At 47.6% G+C, this 23,540-nt stretch overlaps 1 protein-coding gene and 1 long non-coding RNA gene across 9 annotated transcripts in view; one reads left to right on the forward strand and one right to left on the reverse strand.

Moving 5' to 3' along the window:
- Positions 1-11,032: 11,032 nt before the first annotated feature.
- Positions 11,033-23,540, forward strand: part of CHST3 (carbohydrate sulfotransferase 3) — a 37,488-nt gene continuing 24,980 nt past the window's right edge. For 2 of the 6 annotated variants that reach the window (XM_039872064.1, XM_039872066.1), the window contains exon 1: positions 11,036-11,643. Coding sequence is in view for 1 of the 6 variants with exons in the window: in XM_039872069.1 (XP_039728003.1) it covers positions 11,573-11,643 (71 nt within the window). In the remaining 5 variants the exon portion in view is untranslated. Of the gene's footprint in view, positions 11,644-11,719; positions 12,088-15,492; positions 15,578-23,540 lie in introns of those variants that run through there. The other 4 variants (XM_039872068.1, XM_039872065.1, XM_039872069.1 and 1 more) reach the window with 4 other exon arrangements.
- On the reverse strand, positions 17,600-22,750 carry LOC120609509 (uncharacterized). Of its 3 annotated transcripts, none has more exons than XR_005654785.1 (4): positions 22,147-22,750; positions 20,638-21,350; positions 18,894-18,989; positions 17,600-18,348 (listed from the first exon to the last, which is right to left on the reverse strand). It is a non-coding gene; the product is annotated as an uncharacterized LOC120609509 (long non-coding RNA). The 3 variants fall into 3 exon arrangements; XR_005654786.1 differs by having other exon boundaries at positions 17,607-18,348; positions 20,638-20,741; XR_005654784.1 differs by lacking the exon at positions 20,638-21,350 and having other exon boundaries at positions 17,611-18,348; positions 22,147-22,745.

Below are 23,540 nucleotides of genomic sequence, written 5' to 3' on the forward strand. Positions count from 1 at the left end.
GGGGTGGGAGGAGGGGTCAAACGGAATCACCATAAAACGTGTTAAGCATCTTTCCCCTGAAAAGTCTTTTGTGACAACCCGAGGATAAAGGGATATTCCCTCCTCTGTCTCTCTCACATAATAACAGTAGTAATAAGTACTACCATACTGTGCCAGGCACTATGCTAAGTACCTATGCCACAGGGTCTCCTATTGGCCCATCTTACAGACAAGAAAACTAAGGCTCAGAAAAGTCACACAGCCAGCAGGTGGCACGACTGGCATCTGAGCTATCTCGCCTCGCTCTGGTATCTTGCTCTGGAATATTTTCTCCATGTCTGTCTTCCCACTAACATGCAAGCTCCCCAGGGACGGTATGTCAGTTTTACCGCTGTCTCCCCGGCACCGAGCACAGGGCTGGACATGAAACGAGTGCCTGGCAAATACTTGCTGAATGATGAATGAATGGTTAATTAAAAATTGCAAAGCTGTTTTCCAATATATATTATTTCTTCTCTCTCCTTTTTTCCTACCCTTGACTTCTCCCTAGTAATTAAGCCTATGTCAGTTGTTCTATTTCCCCCAAACCCCCAAAGGTTTTGGAATCCCTGGGCCCACTAAGGATGGAGGTGCAGGGTCATTGCCCCCAGAAGGCAGCTTAATATAATGGCTAAGAATGCACTCTTCAGAACCAGACTTGGGTTCGAATCCTGGCTCTGCTATTGATTAGTTGAGTGACCTCTCTATCACTTTTCTTATTTATAAAATGGGGATAATGATGGTGATGGTGATATTAATGATGATCGTGTATCAGACACCCCTTAGGCATGCCTCCAGATGCTCTTGGCCTCTGCTATTATTCATTCTCACCACTGTGGTGGCAACTAGCTCTGGATAGACTATGACCAGCTTCACTGGGGTACAACCTGATAGCACCTGGCCTCCAGTCCTGGGACTTCTCTGAGATCATCAAAGCACGGGATGCCACAGGGCCCTGCTTGGTATCTACTCCTGCATAACCAAGAAGTGGGGGGAGGGGCGGCTAAGGCCCCTCGGGGTGGACATTGGCCAATGGGAGACAGGAGCTGATGGATAAATTCTTCCACCTTTCCCTCCCTGGTTCAACTGTACTGAGGTGTGTTTTCAGTCTCTATTTCATATCCCCAGAGGATAGAGCATCCATTCAACTGCACCTGGTGATGATGGCCTGTTGGACCGCATACTGCCTTCCCTGCTTCACTCCTTTTCCCTCCGTCCTATCCCTTGGGGTCACTCTTCCTAATCACGCAGTAAGCATCAGCCTTTGGCCTCGGGTGTTGCTTTCCACAAAACCAAGCAATATAACCATTCTCCTCATCTAAGTGTTCGTGAGAAGGTGAAATAAAAGCCCCTTCATGTAAAGTGCTTAGATTCGGGTCTGGCACCAGTGGGCCTTCTATCTTATCACTGCTGGGCTCTTCCCTCTCTCTCTTCCCACACATCCAATCAGTCAGGCCCCAGTCACTCTGTCTCCTAAATAAACTTTGGCTAACTAGGTCCACCTCTGTCCATCCCCACCACCACTGCCTCATCCGGGCCACCACCAGCTCCTCGCCTGGACCCTGACTGGGTGCTAACTCCAGGCTTCCCCCTGCCAACCCTTCCTCTAGTCTGCCTCTACAGCGACCTTCTTAAAGTACAAATCTGGCTTTGCCACTCTCCTGCTCTAAACCCTGCCACATCTCCCCACTGCTCCTTAGGGAGTGTTTGAACTCAGTGTGGCAGAGACATATCTCTCCAGGATCCAATCTGACCATGCCCACTTACCACCTCAAAGCAGCAGCTCTCCCTTCCCTTCAGTTCTTCTGCGTCATCTCTCTACCTGGACTGGTCTCTGCCTTCCTGTCAATCACATACAAAATAGAATGAATAGTATAAATAAATCCAATGTACCCATCACCCAGCTTCAACAATTATCAATACCTGGACAAACATGTTTCATCTATACTCCCACCCACTCCTTCCTCCTCTTCAGATTATTTAGAAGGAAACCCCAATCATCATGCGTATCATTTCGTCTATAACTATTTCACTATGTGCCTTTACAAGATAAGGACTCTTTCTGAACAACAACAAAAAAAAACCAGTACACAATACCATTATCACATCTATACAATTTAGCGGTAGTTTCTTAAATCATCAAATGTGTCATCAGAGTTCACATTTCACCAGTAATAATTTTTAAAAAATAAATTTTGTTTGGATCAGGGTCCAAATAAAGTCCACACATTGTGTTTGAGTAATAGGCCTTAGATTTTTTTCTCTTTCTTCAATTTTTTAAAATTTATGTTTCCTTTCCATTTCTTCTTTTTTTTCTTACAATTTTTATTTGGTTGTTTTTGAAAAGTTTGAGTCTTTTGCCTATAGAATTTTCCATAATTTGGATTATGTTGATTGATGATATAATTTGAACAATGTTCCTTTGTCCTTTGTATCTCCTTAAATTAGTAGTTAGATTAGAGGCTCGATCAAATTCAAGTTTATTCTCCCCACTCCCACCTCTTCTCCTGCTTCTTCTTTTTGGCAAGACTCTTTAATAGGTGATATTTATTCTTCCATCAGGAGATGCACAATGTCCAAAGATCCCTCTTTTTGTGATATTAGCAGCCACAGATGATCATTGCCTGAATCCTTTAACTCACTATGGATGCAAAATAGTGCTATTTTAATTCTATGAGTCCTCCTTTGTGTATTAACTGGGATATTTCACAAGACTTCATGTCAATAATTCACCAATCTTCTTGGTTTTCTGAAGTCTGTTATCTAGAATGGGGTCAAGGGAAAAATATTTCTTGGGTTTTTCCATGTTCATAACAGTTTGACTTTTATACTTGAAAGTCAGTTTCACTTAGAATAAAATTCTTGGTTTACAGTTCCTGAAATATGTCATTATATTATCTTTGGGCACAAAACATTGCTGTTGAAAAGTCAGATGACAATTTGTTCTGCCTTCCTTATAAGTGATTTGGTCTTTTTGCTTGAATTACCTCTTAAAAAAAAAAAAAAAAAAGCCCAATAGTTTTCCTAGACTTAAGTCTCAGGGATTATTTGCCCAGGTATACAGTTTGCCTCTTTAATATGAAATTTCAGGCCATTCTCTCTGTGAGAAACATTCCCTTGAATTATAGTTTGGGGTATTTGTTCTATTCCATGGTTTTGGTTTTCTTCGGAGTTTTTCATGGATTCCTATTACATGTGTGTTGAATCATCCTTTGGATCTATCATTTACTCCTAAACCTTTGTATCTCTTTATTTTATTTCTATGTGTTAAAATGCCCTCCTTTCCATTTTATTTTTCTCTTAAATATTATCTGTGTGGTTATTCTCTCTTCTACTCCTTCTCATCTTCACTTCTGAAATGGTTTCTCATTCTTTCACCTTTAGTTATTTTCTGACTTTCATCATCACTCTTTTCAAACCTTCCCTCCCAATCACTTCACTTCTGAGTTTCCCTAATTTTCATTTATGTTGCTTCATAACTTCTATCAGTTTTTAAATTTCTCTCATTTTGTTTTGAAATATCTTGTTACGGTTTTTATCACTTGTGGACATAACTTCTGGCATGCTTTTATTATTTGTAGGAATGTTATTTTTCTACTTATTTTCTCTTTTCTTATGGTTCAACATAGGATTCAGCCTTGATACTTCTCTGATGCTCTTTTTTAAAGTAAAATGAATTTTCCAGTGCTTTAGGAGACACAGGGTGAGTAAGGATAGTTTTCTAGCTTCACGGATCTTGGGTTCCTACACAGTGATTGTTCTAATTCTATTGCTACATAACAAATCACCCCACATATAACACATAAAACAACAGCCATTTTATGGTTTTCACAGATTTGGTTGGACATCCTGAAAGAGCACAGTGAGGATGGCATATCACAATGCTTGGTTCCTTAGCTGGAAGACTGAGTGCAGGTGACAACAGCTAAGGGTTGGGGTCATCTGAAGGCTCATTCACTCATTTATCTGGTGAAGGATGCTGGCTGTCTGATAGAACACCTGCATGTGATCTCTCCATATAGCTCATCGGGCTTCCTCACAGCATGGTGGTTGATTTCCAAGAGCAAGCATCTTTTTAAGAAAGGTGGGTTTACATGGCATTTGAACAGTCTTGGAGGTCACATGGCCTTTATTTCTACTGTACTCTATTGGTCAAACCAGTCACAAAGTTCTACTATTTAAAGGGACAAACATCAAGGCCACATTGTAAGAAGAGCATGTGAGTAAAGTAGCAGGTTACAAAATAAATACTCAGAAGTCAGTGGAATTTTTATACACCAATGATGAACTTTCAAAAAGAGAAATTAAGAAAACAATTCCATTTACAATTGCATCGAAAACTATAAAATACCTGGGAATCAAATTAACCAAGAAGATAAAAGACCTGTTTTCAGAAAATTATAAGTCATTGAAAAAAGAAATTGAAGAAGATACAAATAAATGGAAGTATATGCCGTGTTCGTGGGTAGGAAGAATCAATGTCGTTAAAATGGCCATACTACCTAAAGCAATCTATAGATTCGCTGCGATTCTTATCAAAATACCAATGACATTTTTCAGAGAGCTAGAACAAATAATCCTAAAATTAATATGGAACCATAAAAGACCCCTGATAGCCACGGCAATCTTGAGAAAGAAGAACAAAGTTGGAGGTATCACACTACCTAATATCAAACTATATTACAAGGCTACAGTAATCAAAACAGCATGGTACTGGCATAAAAACAGATACTTTGATCAATGGAACAGAATAAAGAGCCCAGAAATAAATCCATGCCTATAAGCTCACTTAATATATGACAAAGAGGTAAGAATATACAATGCAGTAAAGAGAGTCTCTTCAATAAATGATGTTGGGAAAATTGGATAGATATATAAAAAAAAAGAAGAAGAAGCTGGACCACCTTCTTACACTGTATACAAGAATAGATTCAAAATGGATTAAAGACTTAAATGTAAGACCCGAAATCATAAAACTTTTAGAAGAAAACATAGGCAGTAAACTCTCTGATATTACTAATGGGAATTTCTTTTCAGATATATCTCCTCAGGCAAGGGAAACAAAAGAAAAAAATAAACAAATGGGACTCCATCAAATTAAAAATGTTTTGTGCAGCAAAGAAAACCATCAACAAAACAAAAAGACAACCGACAGATTGGGAGAAGATATTCACAAATGATACATCTGATAAGGGGTTAATATCCAAAATATATAAAGAACTCATACAACTCAACAAAAAAAATATACAATACAATTTAAAAATGAGCAGAAGACCTGAACAGATACTTCTCCAAAGAGGAAATACAGATGGCTAATAGTCATATGAAAAGATGCTCAAGGTCGTTAATCATCAGAGAAATGCAAATTGAAACCACCATGAGATATCACCTCACACCTGTCAGAATGGTTATCATCAGTAAATCAAAAAACAAATGCTAGTGAGGATGCAGAGGAAAGAGAACCCTCATACATTGTTGGAGGGATTGCAAATTGGTACAGCCACTGTGGAAAACAGTATAAAGTTTCTCAAAAACTTAAAAATGGATATACCTTTTGATCCAGCAATTGCACTTCTGGGTATTTATCCAAAGAAAACCGAAACGATAATTCATAAAGATCTATGCACCCCAATATTCATGGCAGCACAATTTACAATAGTCAAGATATGGAAGCAACCTAAATGCCCATCAACAGATGATTGGATAAAGAAGTTATGGTTCATATATACAATGGAATATTACTCAGCAATTTTAAAAAAATGAAATCTTACTATTTGCAACGACATGGATGGGCCTAGAGGTTATTATCCTGAGTGAAATAAGTCAGACAGAGAAAGATAAATACCATATGATTTCACTTTTTGTGAACTCTGAAAAAACGAAAAGAACAAACTAATCAAAAATAGATTCACAAATATAGTGGACAATTTTGGCCAGAAGGGAGGAGGCTTGGGAGGCAGGGAGAATGGGGCGAAGGCTTAAAGAAATACAAATTAGTAGTTGATAGATGGTTACAGGGATGGGGAGCACGGCATAGGGAATGCAGTTAGCATTAATATGTTGGCTAGGTGGAGGGCCAGGGGAAGGAGGAAGCAATTGGGGGATAGTTTTATAAACTATATAGATGTCTAACAATGTACTGTATACTTGAAACTAATTAAAATAAATTTAAATATAAAAGAAGAGCATGTGAGATAAAGAGATAATTTTTTCTCCTCTTTAATCCCTCCCCCGCCCCACTTCCACCCCTGATTCATGGATGTTGCCGTTTCCCCTTAAGAACTGGATCTCTGAAGGCAGGGTATACCCTCCCACATGCTCGTGGGGTACACCCGGAGCCTGGCGAACCTGGGGCCTGGCCCACCCGGGGCCTGGCGTACCCGGGTATAGTCCATGAGTCCACCTGGGGCCCGAACCCAGGACCTTCCGTGTGCAAAGCAGATGTGCTAACCACAACACTATAGAGCCACCTCTGAAGAGATAATTTTTACAGCCATCTTTGCAAAATTAAATCTGCATTAATGATTATATATATGTACGTAGATATACATGTGTATATGTAATACATGTGTACACGTGTGCATGCGCACACACGTGGCTTTGTACTTTCTGAGATTCCTTGATTCTTCATCCTACAACCCCACTTTTATCTAGAGCTTCTCTTTATCCCTAGTATGCCTGTCGTAATCAGTTTGGATTCCATTCTCAAATTCTCAGTGTGAGACTTTGTCAGGAAAGGGTGCATCAGTCTATTAGTTTCAAGAATTTATAGGAAAAGCAAAAGCATGTTTATAAAGCCCAGATGGCTCCAGCACCATCAGACTTCATTGCACAGTGGTCCCTTGTCATTCACATGCAAACTGGATTTTGAAAAAATTATTTTCCAGATTCAGCTGCCATTGCATTGACCTGCCATACTTTTGAGTACTAGTTGGTGATTGGGGGTGGGAGGGGGTTACCTGTTCTCAGGACTATCAGAAGTCCAGTTGTCTTCCTTCTACCTCCTCCCACACAGTTACTGCTATCACATGAGTCTAGTAACTGCCTGTGCTTTGTCCCCAACCCACCTGTATTTTGGGCTTGCGGGTTTAACTTGTCACCCAGTTTTGCTGTAGATGTTACCTGTGGATCTTCTGATTTTTTCTTATCCTAGTTATTTTGTTGTTGTTGTTGTTTTTGGGGTAGGGGAGTATTAGTCTGTTAGGGCCGTCATAACAAAATACCACTGACTGGGTGGCTTAAACACCAGAAATTTATTTTCTCACAGTTCTGGAGGCTGGAAGTCCAAGATCAAGGTACTGTGAGAGTTGTTTTTGGGTGAGACCTTTCTTCCTGGTTTGCAGACAGCCGCCTTCTTACTGCGTCCTCACAGAGCCTTTCCTCTGTGAGCGCACAGAGAGAGAGCGAGATCTCTCTCTGATTCTTCTTCCTCTTCTAAAGACACCAATCTTGTTGGATTAGGGCCCCGTGCCTCATTAAACCTAAACTACATTCTTAAAGGCCCTGTCTCTAACTATAGTCACTTTGGGGGTTAGGGCTTCGACATATGAACTTTGGGAGGACACAGTTTAGTCCATAAAAGGGGGACTTGGGGAAGAGGCAAAAACTACAGTCTGTCATCTCCCCAGAATAAGAGAGGTTTTGGCTGCAGTCCATGCAAGCCAGTCACCCAGGACAGGGAGCAGAGTGCAGAAGGGTGGGAAGTGCTCTGGGGAGGTGAGGGGAAGATACCCAGCACATGACCAAGGCCCTCCTTGGCTGGGCTCCTACCTACATCTCACCAATTCCCTCTGACGTCCGATGCCCTCCCCATCAAACTCTGGGGACAACAAACAGATTCGCAATTTCCCTGAACATGCCATCCTGTTTCTGGTCTCCTCGCCTTCGCTCACACAGTTGTAAGTACCTATAATGTCCTTCCTCGCTTCCCTACCCACCTCCTCTATTTCAACCAACAATGCTTGTTTATTTTATCCTTTAGCATTTACCTTAGCGATCTCATTTTCTAGAAAGTCTGCAGGGAGCCACCTCTATATTCCCATAGTGTGCATGAGTGCACACACACATGTGGCACGCACCTACACATCCTCATTGCACTTACTGTACTGTGTTGTAATTGTGCCATTATGAGTCCCCCTACTAGACTGTGAGCTCCCTGAAGGCAAGTCCTGTGCCTTGTCCCCTGTGGCAGACTGGATGCCCTGCTCTTAATTCTTCCTTTCCCTTGTCACAGAATTCGCTGTCTATGCCATCACAATGGCTTCATGGTGGGTAGAATAGACTTCTCTGCCTTAATGCCTCTAGGTTTGGCATGGAATTTGCTTTGGTCAGTGATGTCAACAGAGGCTTTAAATGTACTTGGGTGGTTTGGCTTGTACTCCTGCAATCTACCTTGAGAAAAGGGTGTCCCAGGTAGCCACTGGTCCAAGTAGAATGTGGGGATGTGAAGATTAGACCTGAACCCAACCATAAGGCTGGACGAAAGCCCAGCCAATCTGTGGCTTGAAACAGAATCCTTGCTGACCCACCGACATGTGAATGAGGGAAATAAATACTTGTTGTTTTAGGCCACTAAGACTTGGAAGATGTTTGTTTTGTAGCATTATTGTAGCAACAGCTGACTATAACATCATTCATCCTTGTGTTCTCAAGCCCAGCACAGTCCTGTGCCAAAAAATGTTTGTTGAATAAAGGAGCAAATAAATTTTTTGGTTCAATACTTTTGCAGTATGAGTCTGTTCACGTCACCATACCTCTTGAGACCTCTGCTACCTCCTCTTTTCAAAGGGGACAATAATGGTTTCTTTGCAGAGTTAAATGAAATAAGATGAGTAAAGCTCTCGATACTTTGTGCTAAGTGACATTTTTCTTTCCCCTACTCCAGCCCTTGACATCTTAAATGAGCTCTTAGGTCAAAATGATCAGGAGGCAGAGGAAGTTGAGATGGTGTGGGACAATAGGGAGAGGGAGGAGCTTACTCTAGGCTCTTGAGCCTCTGAGCCCTTTAACTCCAGCTGAAGGAACCTCTTTATATTCTTCCTCTTCCCTTCCTCCTTTGCCCCCAAGATTCTTCCCTGAGTCATTGCCAATCAGTTCTTCCTGGCCCAGAAAAGAGGATTTGCCCCAGACCCCAAGAATGCCCAGCATGCAGCTGGACTGCCTTAAGAGGATGCACACAGCTTACACTTTTTCCTGGAAGCCAGCCACTCTGCAAGAAATCTGACTGCTCTGAAACTACCATGCTGTGAGGAAGCCAAACTAGCCACATGGGGAGAGTAAGGTCAAAGCACAAAGGTACCACGCATGGGAGTAAAGTCTTCTAGGACTTTCCAGCTTATCCCAATTGCCAGCTGAACGCAGCACAGCGAGTGGCTGATGCCATATGGAACAGAGGAGTCTTCCAGATGAGTTCAGTCAATCCACAAAATTGTGAGAAATAATACATTTTTGTTGTTTTACGTCATTAAGTTTTGAGTTGGTTTGTTATATAACAGATAAACTAATAGATAAGTGAAACTCTATTACATATTACATATAATATGTATATTTTCTATTATTTCTGCACCATTTGAGAGTAAGTGGCAGAAATTATGACTCTAAATATTCAATGTTTATCTCTAACCAACCAATATCATCTTATAAAACAGTACAGTTATCAAATTCAGGAAATTTAAATGACACAATATTATTATTCATTCGGTCTCTATATTTTGTCAATCATCTAAATAATGTCTTTCATAGTAATATTTTATTTTTCAGTTCCAGGATCTAGTTCAGGATTATACATTGCATTTAGTGTTTGTATTCATTATATGTACTGCATAACAAGTCACCCCAAAACTTAGTGGCTTGAAACAACCGTTATCATCTCACAGTTCCAGTGGGTCAGGAATCTGGATGTGGCTTAACTGAGCTCTTTGACTTATGGTTCCAGAAAGCTGCAATTGAGATGTTGGCCAGGGCAACCGTGATCTCAGGTTCAACCGGAGCAGGATCTGCATTCAGGCTCACTCAGCGATTGTTGGCTGGATCTGAATCATTGCAGACTATTGTATTGGCCGAAGGGCCTCAGTTTCTTGCTGGTTGTTGGTTAGAGGTCTCCCTTCCTCAGTTCCTTGAAAAATGGGTCTTTCCAGAGTGCAGCTCATAATTTAGCAACTTATTTCATCAGACTAAGAGAGTTGAGAAGAGCCAGAGAAAGAATGCTAGCAAGACAGAAGTCACAATCCTCTGTAACCTAAATTAGTCTTTCGTAAACTCAAAAGTGACATCCTATCATCTCTACTGTATTATTTATTACAAGCAGGTCACCAGGTCCAGGCACACTCAAAGGGAAGGAATTGCACAGGGTGTGAACACCGGAGTGGGGGTGTCACTGAAGACCATTTTAGAGTCTGCCTACCATAGCACTCAGGTCTCTTTAGTCTCTTCTAATCTGAAATGGCCTTTTTCTTTGTCTTCCATGTCATTGACTTTTAAATATTGTAGGCCAATTGTTTTGTAAATGTCCCCAGCTGGGCACTGCCCCATGCGCGGGAGGCGACTGTGTCCCCACTCGTACAGCAGCCCCCTGGCCCAAGGTGCTAGCTGCCCGGGAGGGTCCAGCTGGCCCACGTGAACTCTACTTCCTTCTCACTTCCCGGGTCTTGCATTCCAGGAGCCTCGGACTGGCCATGCGAAGAGCAAATGGCCAGTGGTGACCTGTGACTGCACAGAGAGGGGGTGTTGTAGTCTTTGTAAGCCTGGGGGACCATCATCCGGGCCACCAGTCCCCCTTGGGGGGGAGGATTTCCCCCGTCCCTGGGGCAGAGATGGCGTAGAACCCACACAACCAGAGGGTTCTACCTAAGTAGGAACAAGATGAGAAGCCAGTAACTGCCCTGGGGGCTTCCACAGAGTGATGCTGCGACTGTCTCCACGCGGCATCTCCCCCACCTACCCACCCAGGGCCCAAGAGCTCCTCCCAGACTCTCGGGGGTGGGGGGACGGGGGAATCTGAGCGGCCCCAAGTGAGTTCCCCGGGAGGGGCCGGCCGAGGTGCAGCGCCCGGAACAAAGGCCCATAGAGGGGTCCCGGAGAGCACGGCTCCCCGGGGGCGGCCGCCTCCCCCTTCCCCTCAGCTCCTCCCTCTCCTCCCCTCCTTTCACCCGGAGGCCCCGCGGGCGCGTAGCCCGCGCTGCACCAAGTTTGCCAACGGTTCCCAAGTTACGGGCGCGCAGGGGTGGGAGCTGGGTGGGGTGAGGAAGAAGAAGAAGAGGAGGAGGAGGAGGAGGACTCCCCGGGCGCCTTGGACACGGCTCAGGAATCCGCAGCCGCCGCGAGCCGCTCGCCCGCTCGGGCCCGACCGGGGACGGCGCCAGGCAGCACCGATTGCTCGCTCGCTAGCTGCACAGGACTGCGCCCGCCTGGCGCCTCTTCCCGCCCGGCGTGCGAACCCGCTGGGCCGGCCCGCGCCTCCCTCCCTCTACTCTCCCCGCCGCCGCCCCCAGGGAGGGCGCAGAGCCCGGCCGGGAGGGAGCTGGTGCCGCCGAGAGGAAGGCAAAGTTGTGAGCGGATGCTGCCGGCGCGAGACCCGAGCAGCGGAGAGTCGGATCCGCCCCCGCCGGAGGAGGCTCGGCGCCTGGGGTAAGTTGGGCGCAGTCGTCCTGGAATCGCCTCCGGGACCCGGAGGAGGCCGCCCAGCTGTGCGTCTCCACCTTCCCTGTCCCGGCGCACGCACCAAACTTTGGAGGAAGAGGGGGCGAAACGCAGGGAGGGAGGGAGGGAGGGAGAGTTCTCGGCTCGGGGAAAACTCCACGCAGGCACCCACAACCCCCAGACCCACTGCACCCAGAGTCACAACTGCCAGGTACACGCAGCTCATCATCACTCAAGCCACAGACACAGCGCACACTCCCTGAGCACGCGCCACACAGACCAGGCACACGCCGAAGACCGAAATTTACAATCCCAAGCGCGGGGACAAGGATCTTTACGCCAGGCGTGTCCTCCTGCCCTTAAATAAATCCAGGTCTTTGTCTGCTGCCTCTGCAGACCTCCAGTGAGGAGCCCCCAAAGAGCGACGGGCAGGTGAGGGGGCTGGCTGCCTTGTCTTTGGAAAATCGTGGCCAAGACCCCGAGGCCGAAAAGTGGGGAGGGGAATGTAGACATTGCAGTCGGTTCTCGGGGTTCATCAGGAGCAAGTCTGGTGTGGAAAATCGGTGTCTGGGTGATGTGTCTGGGTGTTCGCAGCCCTTCCGGAGGCGAGGCCGGGAGAGAGGAGGGAGTGATTCATAAACTCAGACCTGGCATGCTGGGGTCTATGAGCAGAGTGGAAAAGGCTGGCAGGCCGGTGCTGAGCTGGACAGCTGGGAGGTGGCAGTGACAGGGCCTGTGAGGGAAGCACAGACCCTTCCCCCAGCGGATGTGCTTCCTCAGAGCGACTTCCAGGGGGACTTGCTGAGGAGATTCCGGGCCTGGGTGTGGAAGTGTAAAACGGGGTGGGGGAGGTTTAAGATTCCAAGGTCGCAGAGAAACCAGGGTGATTTTGAAGCCTCAGCCTTACTTTCATTGCATCTGAAGTTGTGTTTGGGGAAGTGGCCCATGCAGCTTGCTCCAATGTGCCCTGTGGGTTGGCATCCGGGACTTGAGTTTCATCATTGGCCTCTGCTCCCCTAAGAAAAGCGGCAGAAAAGTAGAAAAGTCTCCATTTCTGCAGCTTGCTCAACTAGGGGTGGTGTGGGGTGTTTTTTCCTGGCTTCTGCTGGCCTGGCTGGAGATGGGTCTTGTGAAGAGTCTAGAAGCTGTGTTCTCCAGCAGGGGCTTGGCACCGTGTCGGCAGCAGGTGAAGGGGCGGTCACATCCCCTTCACTGAACATAGAGTGTGTGTGTGGGGCGGGGGCCTCTGTGCCACTTGGCATGAGTTTCCCAGAAGAGCAGCACCATCTCATGTTCTTGGAGCTGGGACTGCAAGCAGACTTGGGAATGATTCCCTCCTGGCATGAGATTGAGAGCATGCAAGATGTGGGGGCCTTATAATTGCAAAGAAGTGGATCATTTCCCACCCTGTCCCTTTGTGACTAGGTTTAGTGTGCAATTCAAACTTCTAAATTATCTTAATGCTGAAATTAGCAAAGCATGTGGCCAGCACCCACGCCTGTGGTCCCAAATGAGAGAGGGAATGATCTGAGCTTAGCCACCACCCCCAAGTTCAGGTGGAATGCTGCAGCCAGTCCTTTCTCAATATCACCTTTCACTTTAATTATGCCTTCTGTGACTTGAGAGCTCCACATACATTTTCTCATTAAGACCTTACATACCTATGAGGTTACCATTTTAGAAATTAGGAAGCTGAGACTCAGGAAAGTTAAATACTATAACTTTTTCAAGGTCACATGCCTGGTGAGGGACAAAGCTAAGATCTGAACCCGGATGTCTGACTCTGGACCCAAGCTGTCTCCACCGTGTCAGGCTGTCTCTAAGGTCCCTACTGGTTCTCCATGGCAATGAGGAAGCAACCCTGATGCACTACTAACGTGGTCCTGGGGCCTCTGACTACAGTCCTCTTTTTCCACATATTGTGCCCAGCCTGAGTTACCATGGGCCGTGGGAATCAAAGGCTAGGCGGCACCAGACTGCTGGAGTCTTCCATGTGGATCTGAAGTCAGGAAGCGGGGAGTTTGAGAATGATTACAGGGGGATGTTGCAGTAATTCCAGTGAGAGATGATTTGCTGCTTATCTGAGAAGTGGGGACAAAGCTGCCACTCGTGACCCTATAAGTCACAAGTTTGGGTTTGGGAGAAATTGCCAGGTAAACATCCTCAAATGGGTGACTATAACCCTTGCCCTTTTCGGCCCTCTCCAGGATAGAAATCTATTACATAGGGAAATCAATCCTTACCTGCCACCTCCTGTCATCACTTACCTGGTGAAATTAAAGGGACATGTAATGACTGTCCTTCCCACTCCTGCTCCACGTGCCCTGGAAAGCTGGACTCTTCTTCGGTGTCTGATCCTCAGGAGAGCTGGGGCAGAAGGGTGGGAAGGATGATAACCACATGGCTCACTTGGTCCCCAGCTTATGCTTTTTCACACATGCCTCACAGAGGGACAGTGGTTATCATCTCTACAGATGAGGAAAGGAGGCCCAGAGAGGTGCAGTGGATGCCCAAGGTCCTGAAGCTGAGGAATTGCAAGGACACTCCTGCAGGCACTTAGGGGCAGCCAGCTGTGTTTTCAGTCTAGTTGGTACTCTATACCCCTGAAGGGCTGAGACAGATTACCCCTGTTGAGGCAGGGTCCTCACTACTCTGCCCACCCCCACCTCTGCCCCAAGAACCTCCGATATAGATGTCCATAGTACGGGAAGAGCTGGCAACCTGAAAGGAATAACAGTACCCAGAGGGCCCAGCCTACCTTCCACAGGAAGCCCATCTGGGTGTGTTCACAGTGCCCAAGTTCCTCTCCCCGCTCCACTGCAGAGTGGACATGCTGTCCAGGATGGAATTTGGGAGACTGGGTATGGAGAGAAGCTGCCCCTACCCAAGGGACAATGACTATTCACCTTGTGTGTGTGTGTGTGTGTGTGTGTGTGTGTGTGTGTGTGTATATATATATATATATGTGGCTCCACTATCTGATACGGGAGTACTTGAGAATGTTGGCAGATAGTAGGTGAAGGCCAGGGATAGGCTATGAGTCCCTCTGCTGGGAAGTCACAAAGCAGGGAACATTAGCCATGAGGAAACATTCAGAGAGGTCTCTGCCCTTCATGAAGTCACACAGGAGGAAAGGAAAACAGTTCTCCTTTTCATTCCTTCAACAGAAATACGTGTCTATTTTTCCTTCTCTGATGCCTACACAAATGATAAAATGCTGCTTGTCTTGCCCTGAGCATGTGGATTTCACAGCTGAATGTGGCATGGTCCCTGCCTGACTGGACAGTTTGTTCTGTGCTTGAAGGTGAACACACTCAGCCTTCGTCTCCACTGCCTCGAATCTGGCTGGTTGCTCCTGCAACCCCTCCTCCTAGAATGGAGTAGCGGGCGGGCAGACCGTGGGAGCCCTGACCACCAGTAACTTCATGTGTCCATCCTCCCTATCCCTCCCTCTCTACGCCACCCCACCCTGCTTCCCTCCCACAAAGATGGCTGTGTGCTGAGGGACTGTGGGTTTTGGGGGGCCCTGGGAAATTTATCTCTGGGGTTCTGAGAACTCTCTGAAAAGGATTTGGAGGAAAAGTATGGAAAATAAATAAGCCAGTTCCCAGCTCAGCCTCTCCTGAGTGCCGCAAGTAAACAACCATCTCAGAGGCCAGCCTGGAAGCTCTGGGAGGAGAAGTTTTGGCCACCCCTCCCATGGCTACACCTGGCTCACTGGCTGCCTTCTCTAGCTCCCTCCTTCCTGCCCCCTCCTAGTCCAGCCCCTTCTCCTTGACTTTGGGAGCTTCAAAAGGCAGGAAACACACCCACCATTGGTCTGTCCTTGTGCTGCAGGACGCTGGCACGCTAACGGCTGGGGCAGAGGAGCATGTGGGAGAAAAGACCTCCGGGGGTTGCAGCTCAGCTCCGTTCCATCTGAGTAAGTCTCCTAGCCCTGCCCTGCTCAGCAAGGCAGAGGGTAGTCTCTAGGTTGGTGAGTTTGACTTTAATGATGGAGAATGGTGGAGGCTTTTCCCGGTTTTGTGGCATCCGATGAAGCTTTGCATCTTAAATATTGGTGTAGAGTGGATGAACCAAAGCTAATTTTTTCCTGTCGTGTCCCTCCAAGGTGGGGCTCACATGGGAAGAAACGCACAAAAACTATACATTTACGTTGTAGGGCTTCCTGGACTAACTAGAATGTCAAGGTTCTTTGCTTTTGACCAGAGTCATATCGGCTTAGGCCTCATCAGCTTAGGGCACTGGTGGTGTGAGTTCACACCAGTGGTTTCAAGAAGCTTGAACACTATGTCTGTTGGGTTAGAAGCAAATTCATGATAACTTAATAACTTCAATTAATTCAGTTGGCCCACTCTAAAACCCAGCACCCTGTGAGAAGGGAAGAACAAGGGCTCTGGGGTGGGGGCAGTCCCCCAGCAGGGTTGGCAGCTGAGGGTCTCCCTCCCTGACCCAGGGAGTGGCTGAGAGGCCTTCTCATTGTATGTGGCTGTGCCAAGCTGGGTCAGCAAACTGAAACTTCTCAGATCTGGGGAGCGGGCACTGCCAGAATGCTCTGGGTGCTGCCTCCTGGTGGGAAGCCCCTTTGGCTTGCTGCTGTCAGGCTGCTTAGAGGGAACTTAGTGGGTGAACCCCATAGCTTGGGAGAGAGGCAGCCACCCACATACTCACAGGTCATCATATACATTGCATGGGCTGAAATACACACACACTCAAATATACCCCACAGCCACATTACACAGAAACATTTGTAGGCACAAATTCTTGCACACACACGGATATACAAACATGGGGACACACTTATTCTGAAAGGCAAATTATGTAATGATTAAGAACACAGAATGCCCACAGTACTGCTTAGTAGCGATGTGACCTTGGGTAAGTTACTTAACCTTTCTGAGCTTTAGTTTCCTAATCGATAAGAGGGGGGTGGTAATAGGTCATACATAATAGGGCTGTAAATGAATTAATATCTGTGACTTTAGATAATGTATCTGTACCTAGTGAGAGCTAACCTTCAGACAAAAGCTCTGTTTCATAAGAAGCCTCCATAGCTTAGATGGTTTAAAGCCCCTTCTACAGGTCGATCTGCTTTCCATTCGCCCTGTGCGTGCATGTCTGTTCACGCATGCAGTGCCCGTGCCTGTGCCTGCAAGTCCACTCAGCTACCTGAGATTTAGCCCTGGGCCTCTCTTACTCTCTTCCTTCCCTCTTCTCCCTTCTTCTCCAGCTGCCTTACCATCTGCAGGATTCTGGAAAGTGCTAAAGTGTCTGAGCCAAAGCAATGCTATCTGAGGAAATATTTTGAAAACAAACTGGGCCACCCATTGGCTGAGACAGCACTGATTTTCAGCAAAGAATTTCACAACTCTGACCATGCAGGCGGGGCTTCGGGGTGGCCCATGGCCCTTCTCTGGAGAAGGCCTGTTGCTACAGGGTTAAACATAGACATGCCTGAAGAGGCCTGAGATTAGAACCTAGAATCTGTGAGTCAGAGTCAGGAAGGGGTAGTGCTCCTCGCAGGGAACCTAGAACCGAAACACCCTGACCACAAAGGTCAGACACGCTGTCTTATTTTTATTCTGAAAGATGCTATTTTTCTTTTACTTTTCCTTATCCTCTTGCATCTGGTGCAGGTGCCTGGGGGTAGGGTACACAGGAAATAATGGTGATTACAACCAGCATGCACAGTATCATACTTAGCACCTTTCCTGCCTGTGCTCATTGAGTTCTTACAGGAAGCTCCTGAGGTAGGTATTGCTGTTATTACCATTTTACAGATGGGCACACAGAACCAGACAGGCAAAACAGTTGTCAGCTTCCCACAGCTCGTAAGTGCAAAGCTAAGTCTGAGCCCTGCAGCCCCGCTCCAGAGTCAGTAATTTTAACTCTGCCACGATACTACCTGTGTATGTATCTTTCCTGCTGTGGCTGCAGCCCAAGATGCCAAATGGAACACAAGAACTTTTTTATTTTTGTTTTTTATTGCATAACTGTGGCCAGGGCATGCCACTAGTTCGGGCCAGGAAGTTCTGGGGAGGCAGGCTTCAGGCGAAGCCACAGCCCCTGTAGGTATTGCGAGTAGACGTTAGAGCCTCGCCTTCCCCAGGCTGACCTGGGCAGGGCGTTTCTGATGGTGCAGCAGCCTCTTTTGCAAGGCCATCTGCTGATTGCTGCTCCCCCTTGGCAATGACCCGGTCTCGGGAAGTGGCGTAAATGGCAGCAGAAAGGATTTAAATTAACAAGAAAGAACTGGCAGATTGGGGACTCTATCTCCCCGATGGCCATTCCAGCAAGACAGAAACCCCACCCTGGCGTAAGCACCAAGCTCTTCGAGGGACATGTCATGGCTTCTGCAGAAGCTTCTGTGATCTTCCAGTGAATTGGATTCCCCAGCCTCTTCTTTCACCAGCCCTCACCTTGTACTAGGTGTTCCAAGTTTCAAATCGTCCTCATGTCCCATCTGCACATGTCCTGCTCTCTGTAGCCTTTCCAGCTGCTGAGAACACTCTGCTTCCTTCTTTTCTTGTGGCCGGCTCCCATTCATCCTCAGGCCTCAGCTTGGATGTCACCTTCTGGTAGCCTAGGTCAGCGGCCCTCCCTATGGCTGCCTGCTGGGAGTGATCTGTGCCTGGGCAGAGGTTGTAGCAGTCATGGTGAGTGGGAGGAGACAGCTGGCCTGGACCAGAGGCCCTGTATGGGACAGGGAGGGAATGGGAAAGTGGCCTCTCACAGTCATTACCCTGTGGGTGCTGGGCTAGAAGCCTGAGGATGGGCCTAAAACCTCTGAGAGGCCCCTGTGAATTAGGTGGGCTGGCGGGTGGTTACACCATGGGCCCCACTACTCAACCCCACCAGCAAGTGCTTCTCAGTCCTGTTGCCTGGGTGGATGGACAAACGTTCAGCCTCTCCAGGGTTTGGCCTTGACCCCCAGGCGATGGAAGCCTTCTGTGCCTGAGTCCTTTCCCCTGAGCAGACAAAGAAGTCCAACTGGCAGGCTGCCTCCACAGGGACAGTTCCAGCTGCAGCCCTTGAGCTGTCCTCGCAGAAGTAGCAGGGCCCTGAGTGCTACATTCTCCTCCACACAACCTGGGGCGCACGCATGAGGGTGCCCCGGCCAGGGCATCACCTGTCCGGGCACTGTGTACCTGCTCATGCCTGACACTGCAGGGTGGGCTGGGGGTAGCAGAAGGCCCCTCCAGGCTAGAAGAGGAGAGGAGACCAGCGCAAATAACTACCTTGGATCCAACTGTGATGAGCCCACAAAGGTGGACATGAGGAAAGACTTGGGAAAGGCTTCATGGGCAGGTGGATATTCCAGTGCAAGAGGGAACCTAGGCAAAAGCACGGGGATGGGAAAGTTTGGATCAAATGCAGAGATGGTGAGGAGTCCAATTAGAAAGAACTGTAATTTATAGGATGCACGGAGAGAGAGAGATGAGGCAGGAAGGAGTTGTGGTTACATATGCAGGCTCTAGAATCAGGCTGCCTGCATGGAAACATTGCTCCCCACTTACTGACTGTGCTACCATGACCAAGGTGCTTAACCTCTCTGTGCCTCACTTTTCTTATCTGTAAAATGGAGATACTAATAGTACCCATCACATGGGGTTGATAGGAGAATAAAATGTGTTTCTATACAAGTGTTTAAAGCAGCGCCTTGTACACAGTGAGCATCAAGAAGAGTGAGTAAGTAAATTGAGGTCAGATCGTAAAGGCCCTTGAATGTCGTACTTTCCATTTGCTAAGCGCCTACTATGTGCCAAGTACTTTACAGACATTCTCACTAAGCCCCACACAACCCAGCAAGATTGTTAGCAATGCATCTCTTTTACAGATGAGGAAACTGAGGCTCAGAGAGGCAGAGCAACCCACCTAAGGTCACTCAGCCAAGAGGACTCAGGCAGTAATAAAACCCAGGTCTGTCTGGAACTTAGGTCTTCCCCCAATGTAGAGATTGGACATGACAGAAGCAGCATGGGGATGTGCCCTGGGCTGGGGTCACAGTGAGAAGCAGAGCAGGAATGCTGTAGCCATGGTTCCCTGGGACAGGGAGGCAGGAGGTAACAGAAGGAGAGGTGCCGGGCAAGCCTGGAGGGCAAGGAGACGGGAGGCTCTGAGGCCACAGCACACAGCTCACCATTCATAGCCCAGGGGCAAGCCACTGAGTCATTTTGGGAAAACATGACATCACTGAATCTCGCTGTCTGCTGCTTACCTGCCAGTCTGCCCTCTGTAGTTCTGTTGATGACTTGGTGCCCAAAGTCCTGCAAGGGCACACCCCAGGTGACAGGGCCAGATCTGCTCCCCGGCTTCCTGTCCTGGGTTCTCCTCCCCAACTGCTGTCTCCCACTTTCCCTCCCCTCCCCTCCCAACCTGGCCCCCACCCACCCCATGCATAAACTCTGCTGGGAGGCAAGAGCTTCTGGTAGTGGTGATGAGCATAGAGATCTTCCAAAAGGGCCTCCATGCCAGGCCTCTGATTGGAATTCTGAATGGGGAGGGGACAGCTCAGGAGCCTGTGTCGAGCTTTGAGAATGATGCCTGCTATTCTCTTGGAATCATTTTTAAAAAAGAAAGCCTGTTTGGACTGTGTACCGAGTACTAGGCCAGGTCCCAGAGGCCTCTGCCTTTCTAGAAGGTACTGTTTAGTATCTGAGAGCTCTTTATGTACTAAGCAACCACAGGCTGAGTGATTTATTTGCATCAATCTGATGGCATGAGGTAGCCCCATTTTCCAGATGCCAACACTGAGGCCCAGAGAGGTTAGGTGACTTTTCCAAGGTCACACAGCCTTTGAATTCAAACCCTTGGCTGTTCAACGCCAGACATACCTATGCTCTTAACCACTCCATCATCCAGTAGAAATGAAACTACCCGAGACTTACAGGAGGTGCAGTGTACTGAACCTGTGCCTGCCAGATGGTGTGCTGCAGACGGGAACTGCCAGGAAGTTTTCATCTTAGAGTGTGGGTCACTTACCAGAACTTTTGGAGACTGTGGTTCCATTAAGAGGTGGCAGAGAGAGCTCAGTTCCTTGGCCATGCAAATCCAGCTCTTATGGCCTTTTGGAGTGAGACTCTCCCCTATGGAAGGAACACAGAGGCTCAGGGGGGGGTACCTGTCCTGCTTTTGGTGGGCCAGACTTGGAAAAAGGAGTGTGAGTCAAGCGAGGGGCTGAGTGCCAGCTTCCTCAGCCCAGTTTGTTGGCACAGGATGCCAGGCTGCCGCAGCTACTGCAGCAGCCCAGAGAAGGGCCCAGTGACCAGCCCTACACTGAGTCTCTGGGCATGATTTTCTCCATATTTCAGGTGAGGATACTGAGGCTTACTTAGGTTTTCTGGCTCTCTTGAACTCCCTGGGCCGGAAAGGGGAGAAACTGAGACTCAAGTCTTTCTGCAGAGAAACAGGAGTTAGCCTGCCCTCTGACCTCTAGCAGTGCAGGCTGGCTCTGTTTTCAAGCTTGCATTTCTGATTCAGTCTACTGTCATGGGTCCCTGTTTTCCATGGCAAGTGACCCTCTGGGGTGAGAGAAAAACTGATTCCCATTGGGCCATGAGTCATCATTTTTCGAGGAGCAGTTCTGATGCCATAGGGGCCCTACCCAGGCTTCAGTTGGGGGTTGGAGGACAGGTTTCTTCTCCACCCCACCTCCTCCTGCTTGAGTGCCAATGCCACCCTGGTCCTGGAAGGGCCTGGAAACAAAGGGCCTCCATGAGATGCCTGGCCTCTGTGATTACCCAGCATGTGACCGATCACCTTGCTCTCAGTGGACAGGTGCCGGACTCCCAGAGGTCTGCAGGGTCTGCAGCCTTCGTGGGTCCCTCATACCCTTTAATGCCCAGGCTCACGTGGTTAGCATGATTCCAGTTGCCCTCCCCAGAATATCTAGGAATAACCCAGGATTCCACGGTCTGCAGGGCAGCTCCCCCTGACACTGCCCGCCTTAGCCCACATGTCCCCTCGGGCTTCAGGGATCGCTGTTTCTCCCTCCACAGGAGGGTGGGGACCCAAACCAGTTACTGCCCCCCTCATCAGTCTCAGGCCCAGTCACCACAGTAATAATTTCTGTAGAGTTGTTGCTTTTCTCGCAGAGAAAGTAGACAGTTAAATTTGGCTGTGTGGTTATTTTTGCTTTTCATTGCCCCTAAATTTTCCTTTCTGGCTTTGCCTCTGCTTAAATTCGGAGGCCTATTAAAATGACTTGTCCAAAATGAGAGAGTCTCACCTCAAAAGAACTTCGCTTCTACTTCTACAGGTAGGAAACTGGTACCTGCTTTTATTTTATTAGTTCGATTAAGTTTTGTAAAATAAGTAATGCATACCCATGGTATAAAATTAGAACGGCACAAAAGGTATATGGTAAAATCTCTTTCTCACACCTGCCCCAGACACCCAGGTCTCTCCACAAAGGCAACTAGCGTTATTAGTTTTTTGTATTTAAGCTGCTTTTAAATTGTCCAGTTTTAAAACAACTAAAATCATACTTACTGAGCTTCCTGTTTTACCACTCGTCAAACTGAGGCACAACTGGAAAACAGCGACATAGGACATGACACAGGCTCTCTGCAGAGTCTAGCTCTGCCCAGGACGGTTAGTGTAACTACTGCCGGGTCATGGCTGAGTGGTCACTCTCCCCAGATACTCTCATCCCAGCCCCCACCCTCAGCAGTCACCTTTGACTCCACCCACATGACAAAGAGGACACAACCAGGGCCCCCACATCCTTCCTGCCCTGTAGTCCCAGCAGGCTCCTCAGCTACCATGGGTAGCATTCTCCAGGCTCCTGGTTAACTGTGCTCCTGACTGCTCCTTCATTTCCCCTCTTGTCTGGCTGGGCAGGTGCCTACATCTGGGAACTGTGGTGTCAGCCTGGCCACGGTGATCTGACCAGACGATACTGCCTCTTGGCCAGACTTCGTATTCAGGGTCCGCTCAGTGTGGGGCCTCACACAGGCAGAGGTCTGCCCTTCGTTCCCACCCCAGAGTATGACCAGAGGCCTCCTCTGCTCCCCTCCTCTTTCTTCCTCCTCCCTTCCTCCCCTCCCCACCTCTCCTTGCTTCTCTTCCTTCCTGCATCCTTCCCTCCTTCCTTCTTTCTTTATAAATTTGGTGCTGTACATACGGCAAATGTTAACTCTGGTACAAAGTGGAAAGTGATAAGAATGGCCCAAGGTAGAAAAACAAATAGTACCAGGAGAACAATGTGCTTGAGATTTGAGGTCAGCAGACCCTGTACTTCAAGTCCCAGCTTGCATCTCTAGCTGGGTGACCTTGGGCAGGTGGCTTAGCTTCTTGGAACCTCCATTTCTCGTCTGTATAATGACAAAGAGGCTAGTGGTAAGGATCCAGGCTGCAAACAGGGCTGGTATGAGAACCTGGAGGTGCAAAAGGGCTAAGGAGGAGTGGGCGACGGGTGTGTGGGGGTAAAGGGGGTGGGAGGCGGTGGTGCTGTTCCTCTGAGGGATTATGTCTGTGGATGTTTAATCAAGGATGACTCTGGGGACATGGGGGATCTGCCCTCAGCCTTAGGTAGAATGCCTTCCCTTTTCTGTATTTCCACAAAGAGATGAACCCTTAGCTTTATATTTTTTTAAGTAGCGACTTTACTGTTTTTATAATAATGATAGATTTCCTTCAAAATTCAAGGAAATGGTCAAATACAGAGAAGAAAGCAACAAAACACTCTTCTGTCCCATCACTCAGATATAACCGGTTAGTCGTTTGGTCCACATACTTCCCTAGGTATATATACATAGAGTTGGGGGCAGCAGTAGAGGGGCAGAAGGTTTTATAAATGTAGAGAAAATGCACAGTTTAACTTTAGGCTAACATTGTAAAGAGGCTGTCTGCCCCCAAAGTAGACCCTCTCCTCTGTTCGCCGC

This window comes from Pteropus medius, unplaced genomic scaffold (genome assembly GCF_902729225.1).
Source record: "Pteropus medius unplaced genomic scaffold, Ma_sr-lr_union100, whole genome shotgun sequence".
Taxonomy (NCBI): domain Eukaryota; kingdom Metazoa; phylum Chordata; class Mammalia; order Chiroptera; family Pteropodidae; genus Pteropus; species Pteropus medius.